Source organism: Arvicanthis niloticus, chromosome 8, assembly GCF_011762505.2.
Source record: "Arvicanthis niloticus isolate mArvNil1 chromosome 8, mArvNil1.pat.X, whole genome shotgun sequence".
Lineage (NCBI taxonomy): Eukaryota > Metazoa > Chordata > Mammalia > Rodentia > Muridae > Arvicanthis > Arvicanthis niloticus.
Window position 1 is genome coordinate 218,708 of NC_047665.1, and position 27,663 is coordinate 246,370.

Sequence of the window (27,663 nt, forward strand, 5' to 3'; positions counted from 1 at the left end):
GTTCGAGGCCAGCCTGGTCTACCAAGTGAGTTCCAGGACAGCCAAGGCTATACAGAGAAACCCTGTCTCGAAAAACCAAAAAAAAAAAAAAAGAAAAAAAGAGAGAAGTCTGGTATAATTCTAATAGGTCTACATTCATATGTTATCTGAGCTTTTCCCCTTGCCGCTTTTAATATTTTTACTTTGTTCTGTCATTTTTGTGTTTTGATTATATGTGGTAGGAGGATTTTCTTTTCTGGAATTGGTGTTCTATAAGCTATTCCGGTCTATAGAATTGGTGTTCTATAAGCTTTTTGTATGTTTATAGGCATCTCTTTCTTTAGGTTGGGAAAGTTTTCTTCTGTGATTTTCTTAAAAATATTTCTGGGCCTTGGAGCTGGGACTCTTTACATTCTTCTATTTCTATTATTCCTAGGTTAGGTCTTTTCATGGTATGCCAGATTTTCTGGATGTTTTGTGTCAGGAATTTTTTTAGAGTTAACTTCTTTTTAAGTGATGTAAGTTTCTTCTATTGTATCTTTTACACATTGAGTTTCTTGCATCCCCTATATTCTGTTGTTCCTATTTACATCTCTAGCTTTTCCATCTTCTAGGAGTCCTTCAGTTTGTGTTTTCTTTATTGCTTCTATTTCCATTTTCAGGTTTTGAACAGTTTTATTTCTCTCTTTTACCTGTTTGATTGTATTTCCCTGTGTGTCTTTAAGTTACCCATTTGTTTCCTCTTTAAAGGCCTCTATCATCTTTACAAGATTGGGTTTAAGGTCATTTTCTTGTGCTTAGGTTGTGTTAGGAAATCCAGGGCTTGCGGTAGTAGGGTAGCTGTGTTCTGAAGGTGTCATATTGTCCTGACTTCTGTTGATTGTGCTCTTTCGAGGGCGTTTAGTCATCTTGATGGCTTGTAGTAGGTATTGGGCGGATGGGGTTAACTTTAATAGTCCTGACTTAGCAAGTCTCTGATGGGTATCCTTTGGCTGTATGGTTCTGGATTTGCACATCTTTATGATTCAGGATCCATGGGATTGTATAATTCAGGAAGCGCAGGTCTAATGAAAGTGGGCAGAGAGGTGGCAGGAGAATGAATGTTTACCTAGGCTAGCAGACTGTTCAGGATAGCTTGGCATGCCCAGAAAACTTACCAAGCAGGGAAGATAAGTGGGAGAAGGGAAGTTTACCTGTGTGGTTCAGAATTCACAGCTCTGATGAAGGTGGGAGGAGAGGTGCAGGGAGAGTGAAGGTCCCCCATAGCAGGCTGCTCAGGGAGGGCATCTTGGCTTTGTCCAGAGGGCTTCATGTTCTAACTTTTAATATTTGCTCTTACAAACTATGAAACATTTCTCTCAGAGTCCCCATAGGTGTATCCCAGAAAAGTTATCATTTTCATTTGTGTCTAGCAAATCTTTTCCTTTTTGTTTTTGTTTTATGTTTTTTTCAATGATCTTTGTTTATTCTCCAAGCATTTGTATAGTTTCTGTGGTTTCTCACACTGTTTTATTGTATTGTGGGCTGGGCCAGATTAGAGGAGATTATTTTCCTTTTTTTTTTTTTTTTTTTTTGTCAAAGCATGTTTTCTGGCCTACAATATGAAAATTTTTTCAAATGGTCCTAGGGAAATTTTAAGGATATTTATTTCCTATCCATTATATGAAATATTTTGTGTAGACGTTCAGCTTTTCTATAGATATCTTAAATCCAAGTAATTGGTGCTATGATTTAACTTAAATCTTTCAAATTAAAACTCAGAAGAGAATATAATATGTAAAAATGAAAATGATGTTTGGAAGACCACCCCAAAAATGAGAGTAGGATGTGAACCACCTATTGTTAGTTCTATCTTAACTTAGTATGTCTTAGTGTTTACTTTATGACATCACGAGTTCCAGTTAGATGCATTATATCTATTTCCAATTAGGTGCATAAATATCTATAGTTTTTATATTTTCTTGATGACTAATTTCTTTTATTGATATGTAATACTCTATGTATCTTTGAACTAGCTTTGGTTTGAAGTCTACTTTTTCATATCTAGGAATAAGTATGCCTGCTTGTTTTAAGCTTTCATTTGCTTGATATATTAACATCTAACCATTGGTTCTTATTTTATAGCTATCTTTGCTAGTGAGGCATGATTCTTAGAATCAACAGATATAGTTGTATATTGTTTATCAATCCAGTTAGTTATTCTGCCTCTTTACTTGCTGAGCTGAGGATATTTGCATTTAAAGTGTGTCTTAGGTACTTTTCTATTACCTTGAAAAGACATCATGACCAAGACAACTTATAGAGTTCATTGGCTTACACTTCCAGAGGGAGCATGGCTGTAGGAAGGCAGACATAGCACTGGAGCAGTAGGTGAGAACTTATCTCCTGATCCACAAAAAACAAAGAGGGGTGGGGGGAGAGAATATGAATATATTAGAATGAACAAACAGGAAATGGCTTTTGAAACCTTAGAACCTACCCCCAGTGATACACCTTCTCCAACAAGACTACACCTCCAGTTCTTCTCAAACAGTTACATCAATAGGTTCGAAGGTATGTATGAAGCTATCCTTATAGGTTCCCCATTCTCATTCAAACTGCCACAAGGTATTATTCAGATGGTTTACTGTTTGTAATGTACAGAGCTCAACAAAGAATTCTCAACTGAGGAAACTCAAATGGTTGAAAAGCACCTAAAAAAATGTTCAACATCCTTAGTTTAGTCATCAGGGAAATGCAAATCAAAACAACCCTGAGATCCTATCTCACACTAGTCAGAATACCTAAGGTCAAACACTCAGATGATAGCAGATCTGGTGAGGATGTGGAAAAAGGGGAACACTCCTCCATTGTTGGGATTGTAAGCTGGTACAACCACTTTGGAAATCAGTCTGGCAGTTCCTCAAAAAATTGGACATAGTATTACCTGAGGACCCAGCTATACCACTTCTGGGCATATACCTAGAAGATGCTCCAACATATAACAAGGACACATGCTCCACTATGTTCATAGCCGCTTCATTTATAATAGCCAGAAGCTGGAAAGAACCCAGATGTCCTTCAACAGAGGAATGGATACAGAGAGTGTGGTACATTTACACAATGGAGTACTACTTAGCTATTAAAAACAATGAATTCATGAAATTCTTAGGCAAATGGATGGAACTAGAAAAATACCATCCTGAGTGAGGTAACCTAATCACAAGAGAACACATGGTATGCACTCACTGATAATTGGATAAAGCCCAAAAGTTCATAATACCTAAGATACAACTCACAGACCACATGAAGCTCAAGAAGAAGGAAGACCAAAGTATGGTTGCTTCGGTCCTTCTTAGAAGGAGTAACAAAATACTCACGGGAGCAAGTAAGGAGACAAAGTGTGGAGCAGAGACTGGAGGAGGGGCTGTCTGGAGACTGTCCTACCTGGGGATCCAGCCCATGTGCAGCCACCATACGCAGGCATGGTTGTGGATGTCAGGAAGTGCATGTTGACTGGAGCCTGATATATCTGTCTCCTGAGAGGCTCTGCCAGAGTCTGATGCTTGCAGCTAACCATTGAACTGATCATGGGGTCCCCAGTGGAGGAGTTAGAGAAAAGACTGAAGGGGCTGAAGGGGCTTGTAGCCCCATTGGAAGAACGATGATACCAATCAACCAGAGCTCCCAGGGTCTAAACTGCTAGCCTGGGAACATGCTTGGAGGGACCCCTGGCTCCAGCTGTATATGTGGAAGATAGCCTTGTCAGGCATTGGTAGAAGAGGAGGTCCTTGGTTCTGTGAAGGCTGGATGTCCCAGCATGGGGGAATTCGAGGGCAGGGAGGAAGGAGTGGGTGGGTGGGTGGGGGCAGATCCTCGTAGAAGTAGGGGGGGGGGGGAAGGGATAAGGGCTTTCTGGGGAGGGATGGGGAAAGGGAATAACATCTGAAATGTAAATAAATAAAATATCCAATTAAAAAAAAATGGCCTTGTTGTTCACCATGAAGGCACAGTCTGAGTGTTCCAGGGTGGTATAGGTGGTCAGGATAGAGTTGTAGGGCTTCACTACAGCTGTGAACACTTGTTGGGCTGGGTAGATGGAGAACTGCATCTTGGACTTCTTGCCGTAGTCAACAGAAAGCCATTCCATTAGCAGAGAGGTGAAGCCAGAGCCAGTGCCCCCTCCAAAGCTGTGGAATACTAGGAAGCCCTGAAGTCCTGTACACTGATCAGACAGCTTGAGAATCTGGTCCAGCATCTCCTTGCCAATGGTGTAATGACCACAGACATAGTTGTTGACTACATCTTCTTTCCCAGTGATAAGCTGCTCTGGGTGGAAGAGCTGGTGGTAAGGGCCATTTTTGATCTCATCAATTACAGTAGGCTCCAGATCTATAAACTGTCCAAGGCACGTTTTCCAGCTCCAGTTTCATAGAAGAAGATGGTGAAGGAATCATCCCTTCCACTAATGGTCTTATCACTGGGCATCTGCCAGCAGGCTGAATCGCATATTCCAGACAGTAGAGCTCCCAGCAGGCATTGCCCATCTGGACACATGCCTGCCCCTCATGGACTGAAATGCACTCACGAATGATGAGTTGGGGGTTGTATGTCTCACATAGAGTCGGGGTCACGAGTCTTGATGAGATCTCAACATGTTTTCATGATATAAATTGTCATTACTTAATACTTAGCCCTCAATTGCCCCTTCTGCTTTTTCTGGTCTTTGGTCTCTTGAATTGGAAGTTTTGATCATCTTTGTTGACTTTTTTGGGTGTTGTTTTTGTTTTTAATCTGTATGTATGTCTAAATACACTGTTGTTTTAGCCTTGTTCTTTGTCCTTGTAATTTTCTTGTCTTTGGTTTTATTGCTTATGATGCTTTCCACTCTCTTTTGTTTTAATTTTATTTATTTATTTTATCTTACTTAAGCAGTTGATTTTTTTTTTTTTTCATTTTCAGAATTTGAGTTTGGTTCTCTTTCAGAGGCTGAACTTGCTCATTTTCTTTTTCTGATAACAATTTTGTCTGCATTGGTAATAATCTTGAGTAGGTCATCTTGAATTGACTCCTTTACTTCATTCTCTGCTTATTTGAGTCATTTTTAAAGTAGGAATATGAAGTATATTTCTGGCATTTTAGCTATCTTCCTTCCTTTTGTTTACTGTATTTAGGAAGAGTGAGCCTGTAGAGGGCTGGTTTCTTTTTGTAATTTGCACATCTGTTGGGATGGAGGTGTCCTTCAGTTTTATCTCTTCCCCACTTGCTCCACTCTTTGTTGCTGTTTTGTTTTGTTTATGTGAATCCTTCTGCTGACATATCTTCATTTGGATATTTATTTCCTACTACTATTTCAGGGAGAAGCTGACTGCAATAATTTATACAATTGGACAACAGCCTTTATAGTAGGAAACTTGTAGTAGGAAACATCTGTACATTTGTGTCCCTTTCAAGGTTCATGGTTACTGGTTAATGAAACCATAACTTATAGGTTTCTTTCTTTCTTTCTTTTTTTTATATTGGTACTTTTTTATAGCTACTGAGAAAGAAAGAATGAAATAAGATTGAATTAAAAAATTTTATAGAGCTAGGGTATGTGAAGTAGCACACAATATTGTAGAAGAACATATATAAAAGCTTTTCAGAGCACGATAAAAGTTAAAACAACAATGAAGAATAAAGTATAAAAGTGTGAATATGGGGGGGATTAATTAAAGAAAAATGAGCAACAAAATAGTATTATGACCTCTGTTTCTTCTTATTTGGGGAGATACTGTTGTTTTGGGGGATAGAAACTGTTGGTCTCTGTAATTCAAACAAGTTAAATCAGTAGCATTTCTGTTACAAGTTCACTTTCTGACAGAATTCCTTAGTATTACAACCTTCTCTCTAGTGTTTTGGGAATTAATTTTGCTCCTATTTTTATTTATTTGTTTGTTTGTTTTATTTTATTTATTTATTTTATGTATGAGTGCTTTGCTGCATGTACACCTGCATGCCAGAAAAGAGCATCAGATTCCTTTTACAGATATTCAGGGTTAGAGTAGTTGCTGGAAATTGAACCCAGGACCTCTAGAAGAGCAGCTGGTGGTCTTAGCTGCTGGTATTTTGGTGTGTTAGTATATGTACAGAGCTTTCTGTGACTAAGGTTCTGGGGATGGGTCTTTTCCCCAGCTGCCTGTGTTTTTCTTTTTCCTTATATCTCCCACCTTTTTCCTTCTACCACACTCAAGTTTCATGGGACACTTTTCATAATCTTGTGTAGCTGCTTCACGAAAATGAGTTTAGGGAGAGGTGGACATAGACTGTCTCTTAGCTGCAGATTCCTATACCACAGTTGTATTATTTTCTCCAGTCACCTGTGTTCCACTGCCTCCCTCATTGTCTTATTTACCTCTTCTGTTATAATTTCTAGTGAAGCTTCCATTAATGTCCAAAGAAGATAATTTTGGTATGGTGGAATGTTGTAGCAGACTCTGAAATGGCAGCTGAAAAGCTGCTCTATGGCCTCTTCTATTTCTGAACAGTTAAGCTGCTTGTGTAAATTTGCTTAAAATGTGAATGTTTAAATGTGAGGCATAAGTACCTAGTTGCTAGTATAATTTAATTGTAATGTTACTTAAGAAATGTATCTAAGTGAGTAGTGATGAGTATTTCTCCATATGTGAAATAAAAAAATAATTGAGAGGAAGGTAGATAGGGTTTCTGTATTCTGCAGCCATGATCCATGTAAGCCTCCTTCTTTATCAAAATCAACTATTACAGTGGCAGTCCACATGACAATGACAAACAGTAATCTTTTTACTATTCTCTGTGATGTTTCTTTTTTAGAACATTGTGTTACAGAATATAGCCTTTTCAGATTGGTTTCTTTTATTTTGAAGTATGCATTTATAGTTTTTTTCCCTTTTAACAATTAATAACTCGGTTTTTTCAGCAATAGTTGTGTATCAGACATCCGCAGAAAGGTTTTTGTGTAGCTACACTTTTAAATTTTTTCTACAAATGCCAAGGAGCATGAGAGATGGATCATATGCTAAATGTATGTTTAGCTTTATAATAAACTACAAAGTAACTGCATTATTTTGTATTTCCACTCATAGTGCATGAGGGTTTCTGTTGCCCTTATCCTTGTTTGTATTTAGTGTAATAATTTTGGTTTTTTAAAAATCTTGGCTAATAGATTCACTAGATTGTCTTATGTCTTATAGGTGTCTTGATTTGGTATACAATTTAAAATGACATATTTTACTTTTTCATACATTTATGTAAGTGTCAACTTTGATGAGGGATATGTACCTTTGATATTTGGTTCACATTTTAATAGGGCTTTTAAAAAAAGATACTTGTGAGTATGTATCAGGTCAGTGTAGCATGTGCATGGGGGTGCAGCTGCCCACAGAGGCCTTAAAGGGTGCTGTATCCTCTGAAGCAGAGCTACAGTCAGTTGTAAATTATCCCATGCAGCCTTGGATCTTCTGAAAGAGCATCAGGTACTCTTAACTGCTGAGCCATCTCTCAAGTCACTGGACTTTTTCCCCTTAAATCAAATTTTTTGTGTTTATTACTTACAGTGTCTTCTTTCCCCCATATATATATATATATATATATATATATATATATATATATGTGTGTGTGTGTGTTGATCATTATATTTGGGCAAAAATGTTTCCTTAAAAGCTATTTTTGAGTTTTCTACAAGCTGGATTAGGATTGCTATAATGCATATTTAAGGCTTGATTTTTCTGGACTATCCTCAAGTGATAAACATGGGTCCATCCTTGAGTTTTTTATCATTCTTTGGGAATAAATACTTATGTTGGAGCAAAAAATATATTTTTTATTGGCTACTCCTTTAGCTGAAATTTATGACAAAGCATCTATGAGTCCTAGGGCTTACCTTGTCTGGTTCTTGTGTAGTGTTTTATTATGTTACTGCCTTTTCATGTCTTCAAGATACTTATTTTATTTTTGAGACAGAGTTTTACTCTGTAGCCCTGACTGAAGGGATTTGTTCATTTGTTTGTCTTTTTAAGATTTCATTTATAGTTGATACTTGTCTTTACGGCTGATCTTCTTTGTTTAGCCTTCCCATAATAAAGTATAAAATCTTCACCTTTAATTTGTATTTGAATATATCTTGATGTTTGTTTGCTTTTATAGGTTTTACATGAAACATTTCCTCAACACACATTCCTCATGAATGGTCTCATTCAAGGTGTAAAGGTAAGAACAATTGTGCTAATTTATGAGCTCAAATCAGGAATCCCTAGAAAGATCAAAATATAGCACAAATACTTATTAGGCATAAATAATTTAATTTTAAAAAGCCCAGTGAATTCTTTACATGTTATAGTATGATATCTTTTGTGTGCCTGGCCCTTTAAAGGACTCTATGCTCTTCAGTGCTGGTTGCCTCTTGGAATTCTGGGAATGGGGAGAATATAAAAAGCCAGCAGAGACTGAGAGATGGGGAGGGGAGTAAGATTCAGGAGTCAGGATTCAGGAGTAGACAGAAGAATAGGGTGAGAGAGCACAGTGAGAAAACAGTTGGAAACAGTTGAGACAGGAGAAAGCTGAGCTGAGCCAGGGAAGATATTAGGAGACAGGAGAAGAACCCATGAAGAACACGGACAGAAGAAAGAAAAAGGAAAGTTAAACCTACAAAAGGCCTTAGGCCATTTTTATTTATATATACATGACAATCTACAAGAGTTTAATTATGATGTATAAATCTTTAATTGCTCTGCCAGGCAACAAAATAAAATGAATTAACTCTACTGTCTTCTTGGACATTGAGACTGAAGAAGAAAGAAACAATCCAGTTGGAGATGATAGTCTTTTGGCCAGGCCAATGCTTAGTCCAGAACTTTCCTAGGTTTCCTTGACTTGATATAATTCTTTCTCTGTTTCAGTGTTAATAAAATATATATCAAAAATTTATGAATAAGATTAAAATATTATATTATGATTTTAACTTAAAATTCATGGCAGTTATATTTAGACTTTCCAGCTTATAAAATACTTGTCTGTATTATACTGTGTGTTAATATAGTTCAAAATAAAATCATACTTTAGTATTTTGAGCAGCGTTAATTAAAATTAATATTAATCTTTGGGTGGTTTTTTGAGATTAAGAATTTTGACTGTAATAACAAAGTAATGTTATTCTAGAAGACAAAAAGAAACAGAATTTTGGTTTATTCAAGAGCACAAATAAACACTGAATTTCAATAACTGCTGAACTTTAATATTGAACTGCAGTGAATAGTTTATACTTAACCACTTTAATAATTGAATGTTTTGTTTTGTTTTGATGTTAGAGATAAAAAGTCAGAACTCTATAGTAAAACATAGGTCTGTTAACATTCCTCAGTGTTAGCAACGAGCTATATGGCATATGCTTATACCATTTGGAAGCTGAAGTAAGAGGCTCAAGAGTTTGACCTACAAAGCAAATATCAAGCTAGCATAGACCACAGAGTGAAACCTTGTCTTATCCCACATCCAACTGCCTGACAAAACAAGCCAGATTTTCTAAAAAGCAAAAACAAAACAAAACAAAAAACCAAACCAAACCAAACCAAAAAAAAAAAAAAAAAAAAAAAAAAAAAAAAAAACCCACACACACATACACACATACACATATGTAGTTTATCTCATGATAAATTTAGCATTTGAAAAACAAAAGTAAATTTAATTTGGTGGATAAACTATGTTTACATATTGTATATTCTATGTTTATTAAAGAAAACTGAAAACTTGTCATAAAATGTTAACTTCATGGAAAAATGAAGTTTCAGAAATACAAATTGTACTACATTTGCCATTGGTTGGCATGTTACTACAAAGTTAGGTGCAAGCTTCATGATAATATTTGAAGATAAAAATGTTTTAAGGTTTTTAAAGATATCATCAGTTACTGTACCAACTGTATATGCTAAATGTTAAAACTTCTAGTGGCTGATAATTATAAATTTTTTATGTATTTGCTTTAGGTGAACTATAATTGCTGTTTTTATAGGCCTTAGGAAGTTTTTTAGACTTGGTACTTAGGCTAATGCAGAAAGATCCCTAGTTTAAGACCAATCTTGGCTACACAATGAGTTCAAGACAAGCCTAGGATTCAGAATGAGACCCTGCCTCTAAACAACAATAAAACAATTATAGTTTATTGAATTGACGTTTTAATTGCTGTGTTGTCAGATGAGAACCTTTAAATCCATAACAAACTTACTAGCTAATTATATCACCTGAAATACTACTACTGATTAATTTTGCTATCTATATTAATAATGAATCCAGTAATATGAATATAGTCAATTTTGTTACTTTTGTATTCCATAATTACAATTTGCCTATTGACTGAATTTATTTGTAACCCTAAATTCAGCAGTGTTTGTGTTCATCTGTAGGCATGACCAGAGCAGGGGCAATTTTGAGTTTGTTCTTTTTCCATAGGAGGTTTAAGGAGGTCATACTATGTACTGTTTGCATGGCTCCAGAATTTTGCTGTCACTCTGGTTTTAATTATAAAACCTTTTAAAATTGCAAATTGGACTCTGCAGATTCAGTACTGAGGAAGCACTTGCTCAGTAAATCAAATTGCAAAGTGTCCAACTTAATATTCAGCTCTGAGTCTGTAGCCTACTGTGATGAAGAGACAGTTAGGGTCATTAAAACTCTAAACAGAAGAAAGTCTGGTTTTTAGGAAATACAAGATTTCTGAAGAAGTTCAGGTTTTATAAAATTATGTCTTAGCATCATATAGAATGTATTTTCAATAGTTGTTATTGTCTCTGAGAATTTGACTTAAACAGTACTTAAATGTAATGTAAATTCTTGATCTAGGAGATTATACCATCCTATAAAACTAGATTATTTTAAGTGTAACTTTTCCATATACTTTGTTTTAATATGGCATACGTGGGGCTGGGGATGTAGATCTGTAATAGAACACTTGCCTCACATACCCAAGGCCCTGGGTTTGACTACTAACTTGAAAATAAAGCACAGTATGAAATCTGAAATAAGAACATCTGATTTTTTTCTTTTTGTACTTTAAGAATTTTTGTTACAGCTTTGGTACTGGTTATTTCTATCTTACATTTCTTTGTATTATTTTATTAGTTTGATTTACTATCTAGGTATTCACATCTTTATACTTAATTTTAAACAACATAAGATGTTTTTTAAGGGGCTGGAGAGATGGTTAGAAGTACATGTGATCTTGCAGAGGACCAGGTTCACTTGAGAGCACCTGTATCAGGTGGGCTCACAACTGCCTATAACTCCAGCTCAGAAGATCTGATGCCCTTGGCTTTTACAGAAATATGCACATATGTGGTGCACATAAACTCACACAGTTATACATATACATAAATAAAACCAAACCTAAAAAAACCCCAAGGGTGTTTTGTGTTGTTGTTTTTTTTTAATTTACGAAGCTGATTGGTGTGAAATCTGAGGTTCTCTTCTGTAATCTTTGCAATCTTTTAGCTGTTAGTATGGCAGTAACAGAAGGAAGATTGAGTGAATTTCCTTAAATATGAGAATATACTAAATTTGTGACTCAGGAATTGTACGATTTGATTGCTTGGCTGAATTTTTTTTTTTTTTTTTTAATAATAAGAGCCCAGAAATTTAGCTTTCCTTTTTTCCATTGAGTCTCATCTCTTGCCTCCACTACTTCAGTTTGCCTGAGTCTGCTGTCTTGGACCTTTCAAATGTTATCAATAGAATACTGAAACCTATTCCTGTTTTCTTTCTAGTTAGTTGATTTCCTATTAAAATTTTAATTTACCTCTAATTCTTGAAAGCTATTTATAAGACCCTTTTACAGGTATCAAGAGTACAGAGTTGAAAGGGAACCACACCCAGTGGCATTAATCTGTTTTTAATCCAATAGAGAAGATAAACAAAGTAACAAAAAATTTCGGTAGAGTATTGAAATTACACTAAAAGAGATAGATACCAGGTGGGAGAAGTCTGTAATGGTTCTTCCTCTTCATAGAGTAAAGAACTCTGTTCTAATATCTAAGAGACTGGATGCTTTTTGCTCCTGATTACAAAACAAAACAAAACACAAAAAACAACCCAGCAATTTACTGGCTTTAGGTGTGGCATCAGAAGTGTTTATATTTATATGCCCATTTAAACAAACAAACAAACAAACCATGGTATATTCAGAAACCTTTAAGTGTTACATGTAGTGATGGCATAACATATGTGTAAGGGCTAGATTTGGGAAAGTTTTATTTGTATGATATGTAGAGAATTTTAAAAATAAGTTACAAAAATTAAATACAGAAATAATATAATGGCCACCCATATACCATTACCCAAGTTCATATAGATACTTTTCTACATCTGTCTCATCGATCCACTGCCCACCTACCCCCTATTGGAGATAATAATTTAAAAATGGCTAGCAGTGACTGGCAAATTATGGGCAAGGAGTAGTTTGGTTTTGTTTTGCCTCCCATTAACCTCAACTGTGTTGTTAAAGTTAGAGTCTTCCTTTCTTTTTGTTTTTTAATTGATCTTATTTATTCACTTTGAATCCTGATCACTATCCCTGCTCCCCCCACCCCAACCCCCTTCACAGTCACTTTCCCCATTCCCTTACCCTTCTACTCTGAGAGTGGAGCCCCCGACCACTGGGTATCACCCCACCCTAGCACTTCAAGTCTTTGTGGGAATAGGTACTTCTTCTACTGAGGTCAACAAGAAAGCTGAGTTAAGGGAACAAACTCCACAGACAGGCAGACAACAGCTTTAGGGATAGCCCCTGATCCAGTTGTTCAGGATCCACAAAAAGACCTAGATGCACATCTGCTACATATATGCAGGGTGTCTAGGTCCAGCCCACCTATACATTTTGATTGGTGGTTCAGTCTTTGAGAGCCACAAGAATGTAGGTTAGTTTATTATGTTGGTCTTCCTGTAGAGTTCCTATCCCCACAGGGCCCTCCATCCTTCCCCAGCTCCACCATAAGAGTTCCCAAGCTCCATCCAATGTTTGCCTGAGGTCTCTGCATCTGTCTGAGTTAGCTGCTGGGTAGAATCTCTCAAAGGACAGCCATGCTGAACTGTTTGCAATCATAACAGAGTATAATTAATAGTGTCAGGGATTGTTGCTTGCCCATAGGATGGGTCTCAAGTTGGTCCTGTTACTGTTGACATTCAGTCTCTGCTCCATCCTCCACCCCTGCATTTCTTGTAGGCAGGATAAAATTTTGGGTTGAAGGTTTTGTGGGTGGGTTGGTTGGTATTCCTATTGCTCCACTGCCTAGCTACAGGTGGTGGCCTCTTTAGGTTTTATATCCCCACTGATGTGAATCTCAGCTAAGGTTGATTCTTGGGAGCCTCCCCATCACAGATGCTCCCCACACTGCTACCCTCTCCAGATGGAGTTTTCCATTCATTCTTATGGCCATCTGGCCTGTCTCTCCCCACAACTGATCCTGAATCTTTATCCCATCCCCCTACCCATCCCTTCTCCCACTCAGTTCTCTCTCTCTCCATCTGCCTCCAACATCTATTTTATTCCCCCTACTAAGTGAAATGCAAACATCCTCACTTGGGCCCTCCTTCTTTGGATCTGTGGAGTGTAACATGGATATCCTGAATTTTATGGCTCCTATCCACTTACAAGCAAGTACATACCATGCATGCCCTTTTGGGACTGGGTTAGCTCACCCAGGATGATATTCTTAAGTACTATTCATTTGCCTGCTAAATCCATGATGTCTTTGTTTTTAATAGCTGTTTAGTATCCTATTGTGTAGAGGTACCAAATTTTCTTTATTCATTCTTCAGTTGAAAGACATCTAAGTTGTTTCCAGTTTCTGGGTATTATGAATAAAGTTGCTGTGAACATAGTTGAACAAGTGAACCTGTGGTATAATGGGGTATCTTTTAGTCAGGAGTAGTACAGCTGGGTCTTTAGGTAGAACTATTCTGAATTTTTTGAGAAATCACCAAATTGATTTCCAAAGTGGTGGTACAAGCTTGCACTCCCACAAGCAGTGGAGAAGTGTTCCCCTTTCTCCATATAGTCTCAAGCATGAGCTTTCACCTGATTTTTTGATCTTAGCCATTCTGTATGATGGAATCTCAGAGCTGTTTTGATTTGCATTTCCTTGATGACTAAGGACTGAACATTTCTTTAAGTGTTTCTTGCCCATTTGAGATTCTTCTGTTGAGAACTCTCTGTTTAGCTCTGTACCCCATTTTGTAATTGGGTTATTTGGGTTGTTGGTGTCTAACTTCTTGAGTTATTTATAAATTTTGGATATAGATGTAGAGTGGGTGAAGATCCCTTCCCAATCTGTAGGCTGCTGTTTTGCCCTAATGAGTGTTTTTTACCTTACAGAAACTTTTCAGTTTCATGAGGTCCCATTATCAATTGTTGATCATAGAGCCTGAGCCACTAGTGTTATGTTCAGGAAATTGTGTCCTATACCAATGAAGTCAAGGCTATTCTCACTTTCTATTCTATTAGATTTAATGTATCCAGTTTTAAATTGAGTTCTTTGGTCTACTTGGACTTGAGTTTTTTACAGGGTGATAGATATGGAACTATTTGCATTCTTCTACATAGAGACATCCAGTTTGTTGGGAGATGCTTTCTTTTTTCCATTGTATAGTTTTGCCTTCTTTATAAAAAACCAAGTGTCCATAGGTGTTTGGGTTTATTTCGGGATCTTCAATTCAATTCCATTGACCAATCTGTCTGTTCCTATACCAATACCATGCAGTTTTTGTTACTATTGCTCTGTAGTACAGCTTGAAGTCAGGGATGGTTTACCTATAAACGTTCTTTTATTGTTCAGGATTTTTTTGCTACCCTGTTTTTTAATTTTCCATATTAAGTTGAGAAATTGTTCTTTCAATGTCTATAAAACTTATGTTGGAATTTTAATGAGAATTACATTGAATTTGTAAATTGCTTTTGGTAAGATGGCCATTTTCACTATGTTAATCTTACCAGCCCATGAGCATGGGAGATCTTTCTATCTTCTGATATCTTCCTTGGTTTCTTTATTCAGCAATTTGAAATTCTTGTCATATAGGTCTTACACTTGCTTGGTTAGAGTTAGTTACACCAAGATGTTTTATATTGTGTGGCTATTGCAAAGGTTATTGTTTTCCTAGTTTCTTTCTCAGCCCACTTATCATTTGTATGTACGAGGGCTACTGAGTTAAGTCTGTGTCCATCCACTTTGCTGAGGTGTTTATCAGCTGTAGTTCTTCTCCAGTAGAATTTTAGGGATGGCTTGTGTATACTATCCTATCATCTGACAATAGCGGTGCTTTAACTTCTTTCCGATTTGTATATCTTTGATCTCCTGTCATTGTCTTATTGCTCTGGCTAGAATATCAAACACTATATTGAATAGATAGGGAGAGAGTGGACAGCCTTGTCCCTGATTTTGGTGGAATTGCTTCGAGTTTCTCTCCATTTAATTTGAAGTTGGCTTGCTTTGTTTTGCTTTTATTATGTTTAGGTATGTGCCTTGTATTCCTGGTATCTCTAATACTTTTAATATGAAGGTGTGTTGAGTTTTGTCAAAGGCTTTTTCATTATCTAATGAGATGATCACATAATTTTTTTCTTTCAGTTTGTTTATATGGTGGATTTCACTGATTGATTTTCATATATTGATCCATCCCTGTATCACTGGGATAAAGCCTACTTGATCATGGTGGATGATTTTTTTGATGTGTTCCTGGACTTTGTGAGAGTTTTATTCATTATTTTTGCATGGATATTTATAAGCAAAATTGATCTGAAGTTCTCTTTTTATGATTTTAACAGAGAAATATATAGACTTAGCAATTAAGCTGTGTAAATCATAAAAGACAAAATAAATATCCAGGTTACCCTCAAGGACATGGTTGTTTTTAATCACTTAATAAAATTTCAATGAATGAAGATGGAAGTTGGAGTGGGAAGTATTAGGAATTATATCATACTAACAAAATTAATTCTGTAATAAATATCTTTACCACCCCCTCCCTGCCATAGCATGAGTGCTTAGGTTTTCTGGTATTTCTGTGTAGTTGAAGACCAGCTTTAGTCCACGGTGTTCTGATAAGATGCAAAGTGTTATTTCAATTTTCTCTTATCTGTTGAGGCTTGCTTTATGACTGGCTATATAATCAGTTTTGAAGAAGGCTCTCTGAGGTGCTGAGAAGAAAGTATATTCTTTTGTGTTTGGGTGCAATAGTCTGTAGATATCTGTTAAGTCCATTTGACTCATAATGTGTGTTAGTTTCATTATTTTTTGGCTTAGATTTTGTCTGGATGACCTGTCTATTGGTAAGAGTTGTGTGTTGAAGTCTCCAACTATAAAGGTGTGGGGTTCGATGTGTGATTTAAGCTTTAGCAGTGTTTCTTTTACAAATGTGGGTGCCCTTGCATTTGGGGCATAAATGTTCAGAATTGAGATATCATCTTGTTAGATTTTTCCTTTGTGTATGGAGTGTCCTTCCCTGTGTCTTTTGATTAATTTTGATTGAAAGTCTATTTTATTAGGTATTAGAATGGCTACTCAATCTTGCTTCTTGGGTCTGTTTACTTGGAAAACTTTTTTTCCAGCCCTTTACTCTGAGGTAATGTCTATATTATTGCTGAGGTGTATTTCTTGTATGCAATAGAATGATAGACCCAGTTTTTGCATCCATTCTGTTAGCCTGTGGTTTTTTTATTGGGGAATTGAGTTCATTGATGTTGAGAGATATTAATGACCAGTGATTGTTACTTGTTATTTTGATGTTTTGATGTTGGTGGTGGTAGTGTGTGTGTGTGTGTGTACACTTCCCTTGTTTTTGCTGACATGGAATTACTTATTTTCTATGTTTTCTTAGATGTAGTTATCCTCCTTGAGTTAAAGCTTTTCTTCTAGTATTTTCTGTAGGGCTTGATTTGTGGATAAATATTGTTTAAATTCAGTTTGTCTTGAAATACTTTTTTTTCTCTGTCTATGGTGATTGAGTTTAGGTTGACATCTGTGCTTTTTTAGAGGTTGCAAGGTACAGGCTCTTCTGGCTTTTAGAGTTTCTGTTGAAAAGTCATGTGTAGTTCCAATAGGTCTGCCTTTGTATGTTATCTAACTTTTTCCCCTTGCTGCTATTAGTATTCTTTCTTTGTTCTGTAGATTTTGTGTTTTGATTATTATGTGGTGGGAGGATTTTCTTTTCTGGTCTAGTATAATTCATCTTCTCTAAGCTCCTTTTATGTTTATAGCCATCTCTTTCTTTAGATTGGGAAAGTTTTCTTTTTGGGGGCTTGGGGGAAGGAAATGGTTTATTTAGTGTACACTTCCAAATTGCTGTTCATCACCAAAGGAGGTCAGGACAGGAACTCAAGCAGGTCAGGATGCAGGAGCTGATGCAGAGGCCATGGAGGGATGTTTCTTACTGACTTGCTTCCCCTGGCTTGTTCAGCTTGCTTTCTTATAGAACCCAAGACTACAAGCCCATGGATGGTACCACCCAAAAATGGCACCACCTCGTTGATCACTAATTGAGAAAATGCCTTACAGCTGGATCTCATGGAGGCATTTCCTCAACTGAAGCTCCTTTCTCAGTGTTAACTCCAGCTTTTGTCAAGTTGACACACAAAATGAACCAGTACAATTGACCTATTGTCAACTTGACACACAAAGACATCACTATTAAGCCTCAACCCTTACTTTCTTATATGTCTAGATTGGGAAAGTTTTCTTCTGTGATTTTGTTGAGAATATTTTTTGGGCCTTGGAGCTGGGACTCTTCACATTCTTCTATTCCTATAATTAGGTTAGGTCTTTTCATGGTATGCCAGATTTCCTGGATGTTTTGTGTAGAGAATTTTTTAGCTTTAATGTTTTCTTTGACTGATATATCAATTTCTTTTATTGTATCTTCTGTGCCTAAGAGTCTCTCTTCTATCTCCTGTATTCTGTTGATGATGCTTGCATCTGTTGTACCTATTCTCTTCCTTAAGTTTTCCATCTCCAGGATTCCCTCAGTTTGTGTTTCCTTTATTGCTTCTATTTCCATTTTTGGGTTTTGAACAGTTTTATTTATTTCTTTTACCTGTTTAATTATATTTTCCTGTATTTCTTTATATGATTTGTTTCCTCTTTAAAGGCCTCCATCAATTTGATTGTGTTTTCCTGTATTTCTAAACTTTTTTTAAAAAAACTTTTTATTTTTTTTTTTATGTATGTGAGTACACTGTCGCTGTCTTCAGACACACCAGAAGAGGGCATCAGATCCCATTACAGATGGTTGTGAGCCACCATGTGGTTGCTGGAAATTGAACTCAGGACCTCTGGAAGAGCAGTCATTGGTCTTAACCTCTGAGCCATCTCTCCAGCCCTTTCCTGTATTTCTTTAAGGGATTTATTAATTTTATCTTTAAGGACCTCTATCATCTTTACAAGATTGGATTTAAGGTCATTTTCTTGTGCTTTGGTTGTGTTTGGATATCCATGGACTGCTGTAGTTGAGTAGCTATGTTCTGAAGGTATCATATGGTCCTGTATTTTGTTGATTGTGTTCTTTCTTTTTTTTTTTTAATTTTATTTTATATTTTATTTACATTTAAGATGCCATCCCCTTTCCACATTTCCCCTCCCTAGAACACCCCTGTCCCATGTCCCCCGTTTCCTTTTTGCTTTTATACAATTTTTTTGAATGTTAATCAGAGGATTTATAAGTTTGGTAATGCTCAATCAGAAGCGTAACCCAATACCCAACCTAGATATAAAAACTATCTTTGACTGGTGGAGACATGTGAACATCTGCCTCCATGCCCCCTTTCTCTTTCTCTCTCTCATCACCTAGCTTCCCTTCTTCATCTTCTCTCCTTGCTCCATCTCTTCCTCTCAGTACTCCTTCCCACTTAGCTCCTCCTACATATCACTCTTCCTGTTAAAGTAGAACTTTTCTCTCAAAATACAGTTAGAGCATACTTATTCCTAATTGTACCAGTGAGGTACAAGATAGTCCTAATACCCAGTCCATCATTTTGTTGACAAACCAGAACCTCTGTCATCTCTTCTAACTAAAACACTTACTTTTGATCCTGGCTTTTTTGGCTTTAGAATGAATGTCAGCTGAAAACCATCTACTCAGATCTTTTCTCTCAAAGTAAATAGCCAGGATTGGCTATGAGACTATAGGTCTTCAACCCCATCAGAAATCCAGAATGACTGAGTTAACTGAAGTTATGGGAAGCACTAAACATAGCTTCTAAAACTTAGCCAATTTATAGAGACTGCTGAACACCTGAAAAGTCCCTACACTACCGAACGTTGGAACATCAAATCTTCAGCCTTCTGGCCCAGAATCATCTGACAGACCTTAGTGATGCAGGATTATTAAGGGCTGATTACTCTGTCTAGGCAGATATAATCAGTTGACTATTCTGCATGTGTGTCCTTTTCTGGACAGTAATTTGTCTGTAGATGGAGAGAGGCAATTCTTGCCTAGTGGCTGTCACCACACAACTGGAGTAACTCCAAGGATGCTCAATTTCTTCTTAGAATCCACGACAGGAAGCTGTCAGGAACAGACAGGTCTCTAATCAAAATGAACATTAATATATAAATATTTTGTAGCGTCAGTTCTATGGACTTCTGATATTTTGAAAACCAACTATCCATGTAAGGTAACCTGGACTGTTGTCTGTTCATTCCTCTCAGCTATTTCTAAATAAAATATGGAAAACACCCTAACAATAAACTCAAAACCATGAATTTGCTATAGTCCCTTAACTCATAGATTAACCGTCCCAAATCAGTTAAAAAAGTCAAAAAAGGGCTGGGTCTAGGCCTTGTATTCCTAAATGTGTTATACAGGCACAATGCCCATGAGAGTATCAATATTCATCTCATTTTTATATTAATAAGAGGCTCGTACCAATGAAAACCTTAAATTTGAGATCAAAGTAAATTTTGTACCATTTAAGAAATTATAACTTCATCTTGATAATAATTATACAGATTTCTACCAATAGGTTATGGCTATGCAATAAGTCCTAGCTAATTCCCCCCCCCCCCCCCCGTTCCAACAAAACCACTACTTTTCCCTAGAAAGACAGACCATTATTAACCACATTAGTCCCCAAGCTCAGGGAATAGGGGCACTGACTCTCTTCTTTAACTTCTTCAAGCTGATTAAGGGCGTTGAGATTTTAGAAGAGGGGTGGGGGGAACAGTAAGTTGATAAGCCTCTGATGCTGTGTCTTCACTGAATCCAGATGGAATTCCAGGACATTGGAGGTTTGGGCAGGTCTGCTCAGTATGCTTGATGAGTAGATACACCAAGGCTGTGTATTCTGCAATATACAGTTCTCAGAACAAGTTTTAGTATCAAGAAAAAAAAAATTCCCCCCCCAGGGGGCTGACTTTTTTTTTTTTAAGATGTTGGTTCTGACAACTTTTTTTTTGCTTGTTAAAATTGGTTGTAGTATTTACGTTTCAGATTTTATCCCCTTAGCCTACTTCCTCCCACCACCCAGAAACCTCCTGTCCCATCCCCCTCCTCATGCTTCTATGAGGCAGTGACTGCACCTACCCCCCTCACTATCCCCTCCCCGCCCTCACATTCCCCCCCACTGTGTGTTCATTTTTTTTTTTATGGGACCAAGAAACTCCTCTCCCACCTATGTCCGACAAGGCCATCCTCCCCTACATATACCTCTGGAGTCTTGGGTCCCTCCCTATGTGTTCCCAGGCTGGTGGTTTAGACCCTGGGGAGCTCTGGTTGTTTGGTATTGTTGCTTTCCACCTGGGGTCACTAACCCTTTCTGCTCCTTCAGTCCTCTCACTAAGTTCTCCATTGGGAAACCCCTGATCATATCAGTGGTCAACTGTGAGCATTATCCTCTGAGTGTGTTAGTCTTTGGCAGACCTCTAAGGAGACAGCTATATCATGTTCCTCACATTATGCACTTCCAGCCATCCACAACAGTGTTTAGATTAGGTGGCTGTACATGGGATAAATACCCAGGTGGAATGGTCTCCTGATGGCCCCTCCTTCAGTTTCTGTTCCATGTTTTGTTTCCCTATTTGCTCCCTTGAGCATTTTTGTTTCTCGTTCTAAGTAGAACTGAGGCATCCCCTCTTGGTCTTCCTTCTTCATGAGCTTCATGTGGTCTGTGGGTTGAGTCTTTGCTAATCCAAGCTTTTGGGCTAACATCTGTGGAGATATGTTTGTGTAGCTACCTTCTTTTATGGTTTTTGGAAGATTACTTTCCTGCTTTTTCTAGGTTGTAGTTTCCCTCCTTGTGATGGAGTTTTCCACCAATTATCCTTTGAAGTGCTGGATTTGTGTTGAGATACTGTGTAAATTTGGATTTCTCATGGAATATTTTGGTTTCTCCATCAATAATGATTGACAGTTTTGCTGGGTATAGTAGTCTGGGCTGACATTTATGTTCTTTTAGGGTCTGTATGATATTGGTCCAGGATCTTCTGGCTTTTATGGTCTCTGGTGAGAAGTCTGGTGTAATTCTTATAGGTCTGCCTTTATATGTTACTTTGCCTTTTTCCCTTACTGCTTTTAGTATTTTTTCTTTGTTTTGTACATTTGATGTTTTGACTATTATGTGGCGGGAAGTATTTCTTTTCTGGTCTAAACTATTTGGAGTTCTGTAGGCTTCTTGTATATTTATGGACAGCTCTTTCTTTAGGTTAGGGAAGTTTTCCTCTATAATTTTGTTGAGGATATTTACTGGTCCTTTAAGTTGGGAGTCTTCCCCCTCATCTATACCTATTATCCTTAGGTTTGGCCTTCTCATTGTGTCTTGGATTTCTTGTATATTTTGGGTTAGTAGCTTTTTGTATTTTGCATTTTCTTTGACAGTTGTGTCAATGTTTTCCATGATATCTTCTGCACATGAGATTCTCTCTTCTATCTCTTGTATTCTGTTGATGATACTTGTGTCTATGATCTTTTTTTTAGGTTTTCTATCTCCAGGGTATTGTCCCTTTGTGATTTCTTTATTGTTTCTACTTCCATTTTTAGATCCTGCATGGTTTTGTTTAATTCCTTTTCCCGTTTGGTTGCATTTTCTTGCAATTCCTTAAGGGATTTTTGTGTTTCCTCTTTAAGGGTTTCTATCTGTCTACCAGTGCTCTCCTTAAGTTCTTTGAGAGTGTTATTTATGTCTTTCTTAAAGCCCTCTATCATCATCATGAGAAGTGATTTTAATTCTGAATCCTGCTTTTCTGGTGTGATAGGGTGTTCAGGGCTTACTCTGATGGGGGAGCTGGGTTCTGATGATGTCATGTAACTTTGGTTTCTGTTGCTTAAGTTCTTGCTCTTGCCTTTTGCCATCTGGTTAACTCTAGTGCTGCCTGTACTTGCTGTCTCTGACTGAAGCCTGCCTTTCCAGTTATCTAGCATGTGTCTGATCTCCTAGGGGTCCAGATGTCTCTGATCTTTTCCAGCTGCACTGATTACAGTGGTACCTCTAGGATGCCTCAGGATATGGTGCCTCCAAGGTAGCAGTCCAGCTAGGTGTCTGCTGTTCTGGGTACAGTGTCTCCTCTAGAATATCTCAGGATATGTTGTCTGATGCTCTGAGTTCATTTGTTCCTCTGTGGCTCTGGATTGAGTGGACCTTCCAGTATGTCTCAGGTGGAATCCGGGGTCCACACAACATCAGACCTGGCAGAGGTCTGATCCAGGCCTCAGATCTGAGAACTAGTTTCTAAGACACTGTCCAAGTTAGAGCGCCTGGGATCCCTGCTTCCTCTGGGTTCTTGGAGGTTGGGGGACAGAGCTGCCACCCAAGATCTGCTCAGTGCTCTGGCCCAGACCAGAAGGAACCAGTGTTCCGGGCCTAGAGTGACTTCCTGGGTCCTTGTGGGTCTCAGTTTCTCCCTGTTTAGGGCGGGCCCTGCTGTCTGCTTACCTAAGATACTGCCCGAGTTAGAGCCCCTGGGATCCCCACTTCCTCTGGGTTCTTGGAGGTTGGGGGCAGAGCTGCCACCCAAGATTTGCTCAGTGCTCTGGTCCAGACTGGAAGGGGATTATGTTCTTTCAAAGGCTTTAGCCATCTTGATGGCTTTAGTCCCTGTATGTTCCTGTTGTAGTAGGTATTGGGAGGCAACCTAACCTTGATAATCCTGGTGTGGCAAGCCTCTGATGGGTATCCTTGGGCTGTATGTTTCCAGATCAGCAGGTTGGGTAGTTTGAGAGGTAGCGGGAGAATGGGGGTGCAGCGAGGATAGCACAAGGCTCAGAACAGCTGGGGGTACCTCAGAAGATTCTGGAGGCAAGGAAGATGGGAGCAGGAAGGGAATCTATGCTGTATGCTTCTGGATCAGCAGGTCTGATGAAGGTGGGAGGAGAGGTGGTGGGAGTATCTAAAGTTGGATTCTTTTCCTTCTTTCTCATTCAGTGTCACATGTTATTTTTTTGAAAAATAAGAGGAATTGAAGCCAATAGATGTAGAAAGAAAGGATTATAAGTAATCGAGGGATTCCATTTTAAATCTAACCTTTGTTCTGTTTATTCTTAGGGCCTGCTCTCTTTTCTGAGTGCTCCACTCATAGGCGCTCTCTCTGATGTCTGGGGCAGGAAGCCTTTTCTCCTTGGCACGGTCTTCTTTACCTGCTTCCCTATCCCACTAATGAGGATTAGCCCATGGTGAGTTGCTGAACTCTTCACTATTATACTGGTGTGTTTTGAGTCCTATGTAAATAAAATTATGTTGGCCACTGTTCCTAATCCAAATATTCAAAAATATGAAATAATTCCAGTGTTTTTGAGCACTGATGTAACACAATTATGACTGGGTCAAATGTATACAAACCTCATCATAATGAACTGGTATTTTAAAAAATGAAAATTCTTTTCAATTTCAAATATTATATAAAATGACTTTTAGACTATGTGTATAAGGATTATATATAGAATATGAATAATTTCTATTTTATATTTGGGTCCTATGCTTAGGATAGCTCATCATATACATGCAGAATTCTAAGAGGAGAAAAAAATCCAAAACACTTGAATCCCAATCATTTATGAACTCAGCCTTTACCTTAATCTGCAGAATACTCTTTAACCATTTCAAAATAAACTACTTTACTTGAAGAAATTCAAGGTGTCTTTAAGAGCAGCAGGTTTGTCATGATGTCAGTTGTAGGGGGTTAGTGCTGAAAGTGTGCTGACAGTTCCTGCCCTCACCACTGTGGCTTGACTGACTTTGTGAAAGTACTGTTTTTGTCATCTGATTGCATTGTGGCACTAATGAGCATTATTTCACTTCTACAGTCTATAAAGACCATTAGCTTATTCTAAAACATGATATGAATTTAATCAGTTTTTCTCTTTCAGTATAATGAACCCAGATGATTTAATTGTCTTAGAGGACTTAGGATTTTCTCAAGCTTCTTTTTTTTTCCCCTTGTTTTAACTTTAATTTTTTTTTTAGACCATGGGATAGTATCTTAGCTAGTATTTGACAGAAGCCATCTAGGAAAGCTATGGCAAAGCAAATGAGTTTCCTCGAGATGGCCCACTGTTTTGCATGGCTTCGATGGGTGCACTCTGGAGAAGCACAGCCCAAAGACTTTATCGCTTCTCACTGCTGATATGCCTTTCCTGCCACTATCATACAGCCTAGTGATTCCAGGGCATTAGCCCACCCTGTTGGGCAAATTTTCTTCAGATCAACATAAAGATGAACTTGGATGAATTAATGCTATTTAGATGAATTAATGACTTTATCAAATTCCTGATTTGATTAAAATAATTTTAAGAAGAAAGGGTTTTTTTCTTTTTTAATTGGATATTTTCTTTATTTATATTTCAAATGTTACCCCTTTCCCGGTTTCCCCTCTGCAAACCCCCATCTCCCCTCCCCCTGCTTCTATGAGGGTGTTCCCCCACCCACCCACCCACTCCCACCTCCCTGCCCTGGCATTCCCCTACACCAGGGCATCCAGCCTTCACAGGACCAAGGGCCTCTCCTCCCATTGATGCCCAACAAGGCTATCCTATGCTACATATGTGGCTGTTGCTTCATGTGTACTCTTGGGTTGGTGGTTTACTCCCTGGAAGCTCTGGGGGCGGGGGTCTGGTTGGTTGATATTGTTGTTCTTCCTATGGGGTTGCAAACCCCTTCAGCTCCTTCTGTCCTTTCTCTAACTTCTCCACCAGGGACCCCATGCTCAGTACAATGCTTGGCTGTGAGCATCTGCCTCTGTACTTGTCAGGCTCTGGCAGAGCCTCTCAGGAGATAGCTATGTCAGGCTCCTGTCAGAAAGCACTTCTTGGCATCCATAATAGTATCTGGATTTGGTGACTGTATATGGGATGGATCCCCAGGTGGGGCAGTCTCTGGATGACCTTTCCAAGAAGAAAGTTTAAGGAGATGGTTTTAGTTGTTTTGCCTGAAAGATATAATATAGTTAGAATCAAGAATAGAATGTGCTTCCTCCTCATAGGATAGTAAGTAAAGCCTACATAATAAGGGATACAATGAGCTTTCATAAATTGCACCAAGAAGAAAAATAGTCTTGGGACAGATTTGTGATCAAGGAAAAACATTCATTCTAGGTCAGATCCAAAGATGAAGCCACAGATGTGCACTATGATATAAAGCAAGGCCATGTGAAACTGTTGCTTTGAACTTACAATGAGCTTATAGAATGAAGTACTACTTTGAACTTACTATCAATATCCTTCTGTAATTACTGCTTTGTGTAACATTTTATCCATGAGGTAATTTTATAAAGAACTTTTGTCTAAGAAGGTATAAGAAGTTTAGAAAGAAGAAATATAGGGTGGCTGTTGGGGCTCTGTTCCATCCAACAAGTGTGTGTGTGTGTGTGTGTGTGTGTGTGTGTGTGTGTGTGTACACATACATACATACATTTGGGACTCTGCCCCATTCACCAAATGCATATATGTCTGTCTGTTTATATGTGTGTACAGTATGTCTATATGTATATATCTGTCTATATGTGTACATGCATGCATATGTAGGTATATGTGTATGTATATAAGTATGCATGTGCACTTGTGAAATTGATGAAACAGATGGTCAGGCCCAGACATTGTGTGAGTGTATGTGTGTGTGTGTGTGTGTGTATGTATGTGCGCACGCATACGCGTGCATACCTGACTTTTGTTCTTTATTTTTCTTTCTCTATGAAAATTCCAAAAGTCATTTTTGGCCCCAGAACAGTAAGAGTTAAATTGCCAGAAGTTGTCAGTTCCTGGCCACCAGAACTATAAGAGAGTTACATGTTCATAAGTCGTCAGCCTTTGGCCTTTGTCCTAGCTGTGTCCCACCTCTGTACCTGAATGCCAGGGCTGGTCTCTGGCAAGTATCCTTGGTGCTGAAATGCTTTATCTATGAGAAACATACATTCATATGGTTTTCAGGGATTCTTTTTAATATTTGTAAATTTGTTTTCTACCATAATTTTATCTTCTACCACATAATTAATTTTTGCAAAATATTAACATGTCATGCTTTTCTAGTGAGAGATTTAAAAAAAAAATACTGTTTGCTAATTTAAATTATTCTATTCATGTTGCCAGTCTTTTGTCTAGGTATATTAATGTTATCTGAAAATAATTTTACCTCATTCCTTCTAGTTTCATGTATTCACTGCTTTTTAAAATTTTATTAGCTAATAAATAATGTTTAATTAAAATGGTTATGGGTTGTTTTTCAATTTTGTAAAGACTTGTAATTTTCTTCATTAGGCCTCAATGTAGCTTTTTCTTTTCTTTCTTCTTTCTTTCCTTTTTATTTAAAACTTCTATTCTTCTTTCATTCTTTTTTTTTTTTGCATTTTTTCTTTTTTTGCCAAAATGTACTCCTTTCACTATTGTCAAAATTCCAGTTAATCTTATATTTGCCTTTAAGTATGTATATTTACAGATACCTGAGTTTATTTTCATTAGGGTATAATATTTACATGGTTATCTTTTACTTTGATTGCAAAACTCTCTTGGATAATTTAAATAGTCTTTCAATTGGTAGAAGATGATATCATTAATCATATTCTTTTTAAAACAATCTTTTTATAGGTGGTATTTTGGCATGATTTCTGTATCTGGAGTCTTCTCAGTCACTTTCTCTGTAATTTTTGCCTATGTAGCTGACTTCACTCAAGAGCATGAAAGAAGTACTGCTTATGGATGGGTAAGATAGTAAACTTTTGTTTGTTTATTTTGTTTGTTTGTTTTGAAACAAAACCATATAGGCCAAGTTGACTTCAAACTTAGAATCTTGCTTTCATAGTCTCTTGAGGACTGGTATTATGGGTGTTTAGTAATTTACCTGTCTTAGAAATTTTTGTTACTTTGAGACCTGTTTCAAATTCAGTAAGTATCTTCAACTTTAGATCCTCCTCCCTCTGCTTTCAGAGGGCTAGGATTGCAGGCATCCATCATAATGCCCAGCTTGCAGACTTTCTAAAAACTAGAAAACTAGAGTAATAATTACCATTTTATTAAAAATTGGCTGGAAATTGAGGTTTAAAATAACATCAGAAATAGATTTGAGAAATGTGAGGATCTCAGCAATGTGTCTTAGGCACTCATTTGAGACATAAAACTATAGGGGGGGAAAGGCTATTCACTTGGCCGATAGTTGTTGAATAAATATCAAAAGTTATAGGAGACATTTATTTATTTTTGATAAATTGATATTATACAGTTTCATTCTCTCAGCAT

The 27,663-nt window shown here is 37.5% G+C and overlaps 1 protein-coding gene across 1 annotated transcript in view; it reads left to right on the forward strand.

Moving 5' to 3' along the window:
* The window catches only part of Slc71a2 (solute carrier family 71 member 2), a 63,254-nt gene that overhangs the window by 20,785 nt on the left and 14,806 nt on the right, over positions 1-27,663 (forward strand). Inside the window, exons 3-5 of the mRNA XM_034510408.2 lie at positions 8,122-8,184; positions 23,486-23,613; positions 27,016-27,130. Of these exons, the coding sequence (XP_034366299.1) occupies positions 8,122-8,184; positions 23,486-23,613; positions 27,016-27,130 (306 nt within the window). The remainder of the gene's footprint in view (positions 1-8,121; positions 8,185-23,485; positions 23,614-27,015; positions 27,131-27,663) is intronic.